Raw genomic sequence first — 10,802 nt, forward strand, 5'->3', positions numbered from 1 at the left:
CCTGCATTCCTAAAGAGCGTCTTTGATTTTACACAGTGAGCTAAGCTGCTCAGGTAACCCTGAGTCTCTTTCTGGATAAATTATCACTCAAGTGCCCTTAGTGTATGTTCAGGTTCTCTAAACAATGCCTTTCAACTGTTCATTATAACAGCAACAGTAGACTTTGATGTACTCTGTTTCCTTTTTTTACATACTGTTTTCTTCTGTGATTCCTCCTCCCCTTTTCTCCTCCTGTTCCACTTAGCTGTCCCTCCTATGCTTGTCCCTCCTTCTCTCCTCCTCCTTTCAGTCAGTGGCTTGAAAACTTGTTAAAAGCTCTCCCAGTGTTCCAAGTTAGAAAAAACTTTTTTACGAGGTATCAGCACTTTTCTTTCATTAGTGGGGAAGGAAGGATGAAAAATACAAACCAGCAGTAGACTTTTAAAGTTTAAATAGACAAGTCTGAGAGTCTGAACTTCTCTTCCATTTTACGTTTACCCTCCAAAGAGGCACTTGTTTGCCTGCTTCACTGCTGATCAGCAAGGGTAAGTTGGAAAGTTTTAACTTTTTTTTTTTAAGTATACTTTTTTTCCAGGAACCTTTTACTGCTTTTACTTATGTCTAGAGTATTTGAAACACAGTTGGAAAAACTGTGCTAAGTGTTTCTAAAGTTAATCAGTTAAAAGTTCTGGGGAGTTTTTTGCTTTGTTACATTTACACTACTTTTAAATCATTTTTCTAAATATTTTTAATGATCGTTTTTTAACCTAATTCTACGGCAGGTTAACTGTGGCAATACTTCACCTTCAGAGTTGGTTTCTGTGGTTGGTTGCTTGATTTAAGCAAAAAAAAAATACAATTATCTTATTAAAATTAGCTTAAGGAAAAAGTAGAGGTGTGCTTCTGTGTATGGAAATCCTCCTGATCTACTGAAAAAGCCTTAGAAGTTAGTAACAGCAAATCCCTTGCATGAGTGTTTCCCATCCATCCCATACACTTTTTTGCTTTCATATGTAAATTTTGATTGATGCTTAATAGTTTGTGCAAAACATGGTTCTTAATTAGGTGCTTTGTTAAAATACTGCTGCTACTAATCCAGTGACTTTCACGTGGCTGCGCTGATCTCCCCCTCTCCCCCCTGCCCCCACTCCTGCCTCCTTCTTTAAAATAGATGTGATAAAATCCAGACATGTGCTAAGGATTTTTAAGCCAGTTTGTATATAGTTGCTTTGTATTAGCAACTCCAGTTAAGGATTGTAGAGGAGCCATGTAGCACATAGGCATGTCTCACCATGCTGGCATTGCCTGTGAAGGTATTGAGTGGGTGGGTGTTAGCAGATGTTTTCTAGGAAGGACTCTCAGTGAATAGTTACAGCATATATCACAAATTAAATTGTCTATACTTTGCCCTGAAACTTATAAGATAGCACTGGAAAGGAATTCCTGAGCAGCATCTTCTAGAGAACTGACTTTTGTCTGAAGACACTGGAGTGATTAATTCCTTATTGGTATTGCTGCCTGGGTGCTTGCCAGTAATCAAAGAGAAAAACTTTGAGGATGGAGATAGAGAGGGGAAGTGAGAACCACATCACAAGTGTACTTTGTTGGAGTAACACATCTGATTGTAATCTAAAATGTTTTGTGCCCAACTGGCATTTCTCCTCCTTCTGTCCTAATACAACAGAATAGCCCTGTAAAGTCAGAACATTTTCCTAAGAGAATGTTCTCTTAGACTGTTGTAAGTGTGTTTAATTAAAATCAACCAAAACAACAACACAGGTCAACTTGCAGCTTTGATTTGTCTGTGTGTGTACGTGAACGTGTGTGTGTTGGAAGAGCTGGGGCTTGCCTGGATCTTTCACCCTGCCATCTTAACATCTGGACAGCACACTGCACTGCAGAATTTCCAAAGTCTCCAGACTTTGAAATGTTTACTGAAGTGTTTCCCCCAAAAGCCCTCAAAGCTAAACAGTGGCACTGATCTGTGATATCTAACAGGCATACCAATGGGAGAGTGATGAGCAACAGGCTGAGTTCAAAAGGGGAAAGGGAAGGATGCAATGGATTTGATTTGTAGTAAATATGCACATCCACACAAACACATACATAGATGCACCTCCGAGTGTAAAAGTCTCCCAAGTCTCAGTTAAAACTAGCCTGAAAGATAAACTGTGCCTCAAACTGAAATTAAACAAGGGTCAGTTTATGTAAACATACTGTTGTGGATTTAAGGAAGTCTCTGCCCAGCTAGTGTTTCTTGTGAAAGAAGTAATATTGCTAACCCCTTTCCCTCACCTACTCCATAAGTCTAGGGTGGTAGCTTAGCATGGTTGATTCATGTTTCTACTGCTTTTATTTTGTGGGCTTCTATATTGTGAAACATATTAACTTTGAATTCATCACAAATATAAGTTGGCATCACTTCCATTGATTCATCCGGTTAAAACATGGATGATTTGGGCCAGAAGAGTAAAAAGGTTTATCAACTGTCTGCCTGACACATACAAGTGGAATTTTTAAGGAAACTCTTGTGGTCTTGTATTTGGTTGTCTTGGACAGATTCATAGAGTTAGATGAGGCAAGGGGAGAATGCGTCAGAGGAAGAGGAGGTGGTAAAAAGGTCCATCAGTTGATGATCACCAGGGAGAACCATAAGCCCATAAAAGAAAACAAAAATAGCAGCTGTGAGGGTTACATTCTGATCATTATGCAACCATCAGGGGTCCCCTCCCTGTCCCCTGGAGGAAATTTACTACCAACTAAATGCATTTGCAGAATTCCAAAAGGGCTGTACCTTTCCAGGGGAATGTAAGAATAACATTTCACTGACATTTGTGATATTTGATATGTTTAACGTTCCTGGTCCACAGCAACTCAAGTCCCATGTCTTCGGCACCTCAGCTGCTTTCCCTGAGACTTTGGCTACACTTGGGAAATTATTTCTAGGTACATTTTAAGCACAGGCTTTTGTTGGCATTTATGGGTGAACCCAAGCTCTTGGCCCGCTTCCTAAGTGCTCTTTCAGCTGCACAGACCCACACCCTTACCACACACCAGCCCTGATGCCTCTTCCGATCACTACCATGTGACCTACTGACACTGCAGTCAGACCTGGGCACTTAACCACAGTACTGAGCCTGCACTATATCTCCTGGAAAATCTGAACCATATGACATGATGAATGCCTTCCATAAAAAACAGTTCTAGAATTTCTAAATTGTGGCTTATAGATCAAATTTCTTTTATATGTGGTCATCCAAGACTCAGGCAGATGAATGCTGTCATTTTTCCTTCTTCTCTACAGCATATTCTTTCTGTCTGTACCCAACCACAATAGTATTTATGAAAAATCTGTCTATGAAGCTGTTCTACAGGTCACATTTTTTGTTAGTGCACCTCAAAAACCATATATAATGACATAAACTAGTCATCAGTAAGAAATGAGGCTACTTACACTTTTAAAAATAGGAGCAATTACTGACAGGGCATGCCTATCTATTGATCCTTGTGTTATGATTTAATAATATCCTCATAATGGAATTATTCTAAGAAATCTACATCTTAAAAGACAAAGAAATATTAGACCAAAGGCGATCTTTCAGTTTTAGAACTGTTCACTGCAGAAAAAATTAAAATTATCATTTAAAACCGTAACGAGTGAGACTTTTTTATTATTTAGCAAATAAATGCAGCAACAGGTTAATTTAAATGTTCTTTCAAAGCATCGAGCGTAAACGAGTTAGATCCAATCAATGAATTATTTTACAATGAACTAAAATACTGAGTTTCATAAAACAATAGAGTCTACTTAAGGAAAAGAATAATATATTTGTGCCACTACAAGGTTATCTGATTAACAGCACAATGTTATGAATTGATGTGGGTTTTTTATCACTGGCAAATGTGAGTGCATAACTGATCTCTTTAAAAAAAGTTTGCTTTACAGAACTATGTATGAGTAATTCAAGCAAGGAATGCTTCCTCTTGGAGTTTATATTGCCAGAGAATATAATGGACTTAGTTCTGCATGCTGAAACAAATTGAAAAATAGGTGCTAAATTCTGAATACATTGCAGGTGTGGAACTAGCTAGGTCAAAATTTAACTATGTCATCCCCTATTAATAATCCAGAGTGCAGTGTAATTAAAAAGCAAACAACATGTAACTGCTTAGAAATAACACCTCCCTTGTTTTTTAATCATACTTTCAATCTGAAATAACATTTACACTGTAAAGAAATCCACTGACCTTGAGGAAAGTCTGCTAATTCGGTATTTTCAAATCATCAGAAAGTTGGCTAATAACACCAAGAATCTATTACTTAGAAAAACACCTGTTTCTGTCTATTTTCATGGATAGGCTAGGCAAAAATGAGTTTTCCTTTTAAATGAATTTCACATATTATACAGTGCAAAAGACTGATCTCCATTTCAACAAATCATAGCTTGAAAAGAAACTTTGTCTTCATGTAGCAGAACTTGCCAGGTTTTATGATCCCCAAATTTCCGGCAGGAGCTATAATTGTTTTTCAGAGACTTCTAAATTAATGCATGTGATTTCTTTTCTATTAAACTGAAACATGAAGGGCAACATTCTTTCCCTGGAACAAATTAAATGGAAAGCCAAAGAGGAATATGACCTACAATCTCCCTTATTGGGGTATGGCTTTTAGTTTTAAAATCCAAAAGAGAACTGATCCTTCAAACTTTTCATTGGGACTATTTCCATGTAAAGGACTAATAATCAAAGGAAGGGTCTCAGAGCTAGTACAGGCAGACTTCTACTTGTTACATGTAACTTGATGAAGTAGATAGAATAACCGGGGGGAAATTCTCAAGGGTTCAAGAGTAAAAAAGAGCAACAACTTGCAGCAACCAAACCTGGCCTTGCTTGCCTTCTCTTCCACCCCAGGCCTGTTCCCTATAATGAACAGAAGGAGATGCTAGTTCATTCATTTAGCAGCAGTTTCTATGGTTAAGGTTTCAAAACTATTTCCATCATCAGCCTTCATTTTCATTGACTCATAACTTTCCAGAACTTCTGAGGCTGAAATTTCCTATTTTTTGTCCAATTGGTATTTTTTCCTTTGATTATGGCATGTGCCTAGTCTTCACTGAGGAGTGCATGGGGAAGAAACTGGTTGGAAGTTAACAAATTTATGCAAATTTGAAAATGGTTTAGTTAGCCTGCATAGTACGGCTAACTGTATCACACAGTTCAATCTTTAAATGGGGGCTGCACACTAATTTCGTTTGGATGCACAATTTTACATACAATACCCATTCATTAATTGGTTGGTAAAGATCCAGTCTGTCTTAGGGTTGATCTGGGTAATTAATATGTCTCCTGTGAGATCTTCCAGAATTAGGATTAACTGTTGTTCATAAACTTGCATGGACAGCTCACTTCATTAGATGCTATGAAAGAACATTTATCAGTGAACTGTTGCTCACAAAAGTTTATGCATCCCTGATTCAGTTAGTCTGTAAAGTGTACCTCTCCCTTGCCTTTTGCCTTCAGATTAATATAGCTAACTACCTCTTTCTGCTCATGGACAGAACTACGATTGCTACCTACAGCAATATTCACATTCAAGCATCAATTGGCCAAAAGCTTATTGTATTTTTTACCTTTATCAAGGCTCAAGGAGGCACAGTTGAATATTTCATTATATGTTAAGGTGTAAGTTAAGGTGCATGTTAAATTGCCCTGGCTCTCTGGCTTAGGAGTTTGCCTGCTGGGTACAAAGCCAGAAGGCTACAAGTTGAAGCCTGAGTGTGGGCCCAGAGCCCCCCTGGACTGGGGCATGCAATAAAATATTTATCTTTTTTAATATTTATCTGTATTTCCAGATATGCTCTATAATTAACATGTATTCCAGAAATGCATGCTTTAATATCAAATTGACAGATACTCTTCAAACTAAATTTACTTTACAGGAGCTATTTATAAGATGGACAAGGTTTGTTTCACCTGTTGCTTTATTTCCCCTTTCTCTGCCCAAACCAAATTTAGGAATTTATACTTGAAAAACTACACATATATAGAAAACTGCAACCATGCAAAGTAAGGAGGCCACAGATAAGTTAGGAAATACACATTACTCCAATATGGCAACTTTAGCCTGGCCGCCTTCTAAACATTTACTATTTTCTGCTCCTATTTTCTGTTAAATATAGACCAGATAATACTATATATGGCCTCTGTCCTGCAACATGTCTATATTTATGACATGAATTTTAATGTTGCATTATTATGCCTTTTACATGGGGTAATACTTTTCCTTTTTTTTCCCTTAGAGCATGAGTGTTGTGTTTGAAAATAATCCAGACTGTTAGGCCAACAGTTTAGAAATCCATAGATTACTCAGTCAGTGACAATGCAAACTTCTCCACCATACTTCAGTTCTGATCTAGACCATGCAGGCTTTGCTCCTGTACAGAGATTGTCAAAAAGAATGCCAATAAAACCCAAATTTGATTGCAATTTTTGTCTGGCAGAACTCTTGAAAACTAGAACAAAACCAAAAAGCTCATTGTCCATTGGGCACTGAACAACAATGCAATATTTAATTTATACTGGATTACTTTAAATAGATGCATACAAATGGAGGAGAAATACCTTATGGTCAGATAGAGAATATAAATCCCAATAACTTTACTTACATTTCTGGAGAAATTTACATCACCAAAGGATCTGGCTCCATATTTTGTACCTATTGACTTTTAATAATTTATGTTTGATAGCTGCACGGTGGAACTACTGTGATGAACTTCTCCCTTGGCCATTTATCCATTTCTTGACTAACGTGCATGAAGTAAAGCAATGTCATGTTATAGCAGCTTATACACAAAGAAACACTGAGTTGAGACTCTAAAGATTAGCATTATAAATTTGTGCTAATGTGTTCATTTAACACTGGTCTAATTATTATTTGTTTGTTTGTGTGTTTTTAGCAAGCATCCAGTGAAGATGGGTGACTGGAGTGCCCTAGGAAAACTTCTTGACAAAGTTCAAGCCTATTCTACCGCAGGAGGGAAAGTATGGCTCTCTGTCCTCTTCATTTTCCGAATCTTGTTGCTGGGGACAGCAGTTGAATCTGCCTGGGGAGATGAGCAGTCTGCTTTTCGGTGTAACACTCAGCAACCCGGTTGTGAAAATGTCTGCTATGACAAGTCCTTTCCCATCTCCCATGTCCGCTTCTGGGTTCTGCAGATAATATTTGTGTCTGTGCCTACCCTCTTGTATCTGGCACATGTATTCTATGTGATGCGGAAAGAAGAGAAACTAAGCAAGAGAGAAGAAGAGCTTAAGGTTGTCCAAAATGATGGTGGGAATGTGGAAATGCACCTAAAACAAATAGAAATTAAGAAATTCAAGTATGGGATTGAAGAGCATGGCAAAGTTAAAATGCGTGGGGGACTGCTCCGTACTTATGTCATAAGCATCCTCTTTAAATCTGTCTTTGAAGTGGCCTTCTTGCTGATACAATGGTATGTCTATGGGTTTAGCCTGAATGCCATTTACACTTGTGAGCGAGATCCATGCCCCCACAGAGTAGACTGCTTCCTTTCCCGTCCAACTGAGAAAACCATCTTCATTATCTTCATGCTGGTAGTGTCTTTAGTATCACTTGCCTTGAACATCATTGAGCTTTTCTATGTATTCTTCAAGGGCGTCAAGGATCGTGTGAAAGCAAAACCTGACCCTTACTCTCCCACCAGTGCCATGAGTCCCTCCAAGGAGTGTGGATCCCCGAAATATGCATATTTCAATGGCTGTTCCTCACCAACTGCTCCCTTGTCACCCATGTCTCCCCCAGGGTACAAGCTTGTTACTGGAGAAAGGAATAATTCTTCCTGTCGTAACTACAACAAGCAGGCCAGTGAACAAAACTGGGCAAATTACAGTGCAGAGCAGAATAGGATGGGACAGGCTGGCAGCACCATCTCCAACTCTCATGCCCAGCCCTTTGACTTCCCTGATGATCATCAGAACACTAAAAAACTGGCATCTGGGCATGAGCTGCAGCCTCTCACCACTGTGGACCAAAGGCCACCTAGCAGAGCCAGCAGCAGAGCCAGTAGCAGACCTAGACCTGATGATCTGGAGATCTAAGCTTCTTAGCTGCAGTACTTCTCAACTATGAAATGATATGCATTGGAAGATGCATGCAGTATTCATTTTGTTCCAGTGGAGGTGGTACTTAACAAGTCTCAGCCAGGAGATTTTAACAAACATAAAAAAAACTTTCAAAATACTTGCTGTTTTCTGGGGAAGTGGGGTTGGTGTGGGGTGGTACAGTACCTTAGTATTTAAAGTAGCTGATTTAAAGAATTTAAATGCTTAAAAAAGACAAAAAAAAAAGTAAAGAAGTGGTAGCCAATACTAAGGTAGGATTTTTTGTTATTTCCCCCCCACCCCCAAAACAGCTGTAAATATCTGTGTGTGCGTGTGTGTATGCGTTTGTGTGTATAACATGTTTATTTCTAAAGAGTCTTCTGTTATACTAACACAAGTTGGTATCATGTTTGTTGGGATGAAATGCTGCCTGAAGATGAAAACATTTTTTCCTGTTGAACAAATGTAAGACCCGGGATTGTCTTGGGATCATTTCCCTGTCAAGAACATTCCATTATTAAAATTTGCACTTGGTAGGTTAACTTCTCGGTATGGCTGTCTAGGTGTTTTGAAGAGACTCATGCAAGGATAATCTACATTCTTTGAAACAATCAATTAAGATTTCAAACAGGCCCACCAAAAATCCTTTGGTCAGATGCTTCTCAATCCTTCAAACAGGTAGATTTTGTTGCGTGATGAGACTGGATGTTCTTCATATCCACATACATATTCCAATAGCATCATCCACATTCTGCTTCCTACAGGAATATTCACATTCTGCTACTCACATACAGTGCATTTAGTACCATGAGGAAATAAACAAACAAACCAGCTTACTGCCACTTGCAGATTTAAGAGTTGAAGTCAGATAATCAGATCACTTGTGGTTAACTCTATCACACACTGTGTATTTGGGGTGTCTTTGCCTTATGTATGTGGGAGAGCTTAGGGTGGTACACACATATATGATGTACACTTGCAAGCATACATTGAGAAACATACACAGAGGACACACTTACAGTTTTCCAATTTTTTCATGAAACTTGTGAAGGTATGGGCCACTATGGTGTTTACATTATCTATTTCTAGCAGTGCAAGAAAGCACATCAGAGGGTTTTTTGTTGTTGTTCCGTATCATATTTTTCATGTATCTTCTGATGGATACTATTATTTTGTTAAATATGGATAACATTTTTTTTAAAGAGTTAGGTCCTGGCCATCTTGCTCTGAAAAAATTCCCACTGAAACTTAATGGGAGTTTTTCTTGAACAATGACTGTAGGATCAAATCCAAAAAGTAGCAAAGATGCTCTTGCTGGCATGAATAACTTTCCTTTGTAGAAATTAGGAATGGAAAAGACCGTTAGGTCATCTAGCTGATCTCCCTGATATGTAATAATTGATGCTTGAATTATAGAAGTTGTAGTACTGTAAGCAAGCTTTAGTCTTTAATGTGAGAAAATTAGAAAATGCTTTGAGCTCAATTAATTATAAAATATGCCTACATTAATTTTGCAGTAACTGGTATTTTTATTTAACTACATGTCCATGTTTACTCAATTATAGTATTACAGTCCAATCCAGTTTTGACAGTTAAATCTTTCTGGATGGCTTCAGCGTTTTCCATGTTTGCACTTAGATTATGTTTGGAATGCAAGTGAAGCTGAAAGGGTTTTTCAAGAATACAATATTAACTAATTTATTTGAAAGGTATGCTAAAGAAATCTACCCGTTTCTTCAGCCACATTGCCTCTTATTTCAACACAGGTCCATCAAGGAAATACATATCTTGGTTTCATTTTACAACAGAACAGATTAATGGTTTCATATAATACAGTACTTTAATTTGTTTGACATTCCATGTTAAATTACTGTCATGCATGCAGCCATAGTCCATCAGATCATGTTGTCTGGAGAGCAGTAGTCAATAAAGTTTTAATTTAGTATAAATCTGTTCCAATTGTCTTTTACTACAGTGTGTGTCTATTTGTCTCAATATCATGATGGCTCCCCTACTGCAATATTCATGGTTTCACCAATGGCATTTCATACTTTTTTACATTGGTTTACATAACTTATATCCAAGTTTGCTTTGAACTGGAAGTCCACATGCAACAACCCCAGGACCAGATCTAGTACCATTTCTGAATCTGAATTAATAGACTCAGTAGGGTCACTACTGAATATATAGTTAACTGTCTTCAAATTATTAATAGGAAGATGATAGTGATGTGTCAAATCATATCCTTGAAATAGTACTAAAGTGGTACTAATTGCTCAGACATTACAACAATATATCTGTACTTGACCTCAGTGAAATTCAGTTTCTGGGAAATTCTGACCCTAGATATTCAAAGACAATTTTGTCAACTCCAATGGAATGAAAATTTCACTCTTTGTCTAATATCTCACTTCCTGGGTCTTAAGCACTTAGGCAAAATCTTACTATGCTTAATTTTCTGATATTGCCAGGGAATATTTAAATACAAAGAAGCTTGCCAATTTTTCCTTAGGATTTAAAAGTAAAGACATAATTATCATGTCATCATCATAGTTCTGGTAGCTTTCCATCTTAAAATGACTCAAAACAAATTTTGAGGTCAAACTCTATTTGGCTAGATCCTTGACAATGATGCTATGTTTGGGAAATGTATGTGTCTGGTATGCAGCTGTGAAACTACAGCTGTTTATGATACTTCACAA

At 37.7% G+C, this 10,802-nt stretch overlaps 1 protein-coding gene across 2 annotated transcripts; it reads left to right on the forward strand.

Annotated features, from left to right (window-relative positions):
* Positions 1 to 278: 278 nt before the first annotated feature.
* On the forward strand, positions 279 to 10,049 carry GJA1 (gap junction protein alpha 1). 2 transcript variants are annotated; one of them, XM_019537972.1, is made up of 2 exons: positions 279 to 524; positions 6,936 to 10,049. In XM_019537972.1, exon 2 carries the CDS (start codon positions 6,952 to 6,954, stop codon positions 8,095 to 8,097), a length of 1,146 nt encoding a protein of 381 aa, XP_019393517.1. In that variant the 5' UTR covers positions 279 to 524; positions 6,936 to 6,951; the 3' UTR covers positions 8,098 to 10,049. The 2 variants fall into 2 exon arrangements, with proteins under 2 accessions (XP_019393517.1, XP_019393518.1); XM_019537973.1 differs by lacking the exon at positions 279 to 524 and adding an exon at positions 3,958 to 4,055.
* Positions 10,050 to 10,802: the final 753 nt, after the last annotated feature.

This window comes from Crocodylus porosus, unplaced genomic scaffold, assembly GCF_001723895.1.
Source record: "Crocodylus porosus isolate Cpor-Errol unplaced genomic scaffold, CroPor_comp1, whole genome shotgun sequence".
In the NCBI taxonomy this organism is placed as follows: domain Eukaryota; kingdom Metazoa; phylum Chordata; order Crocodylia; family Crocodylidae; genus Crocodylus; species Crocodylus porosus.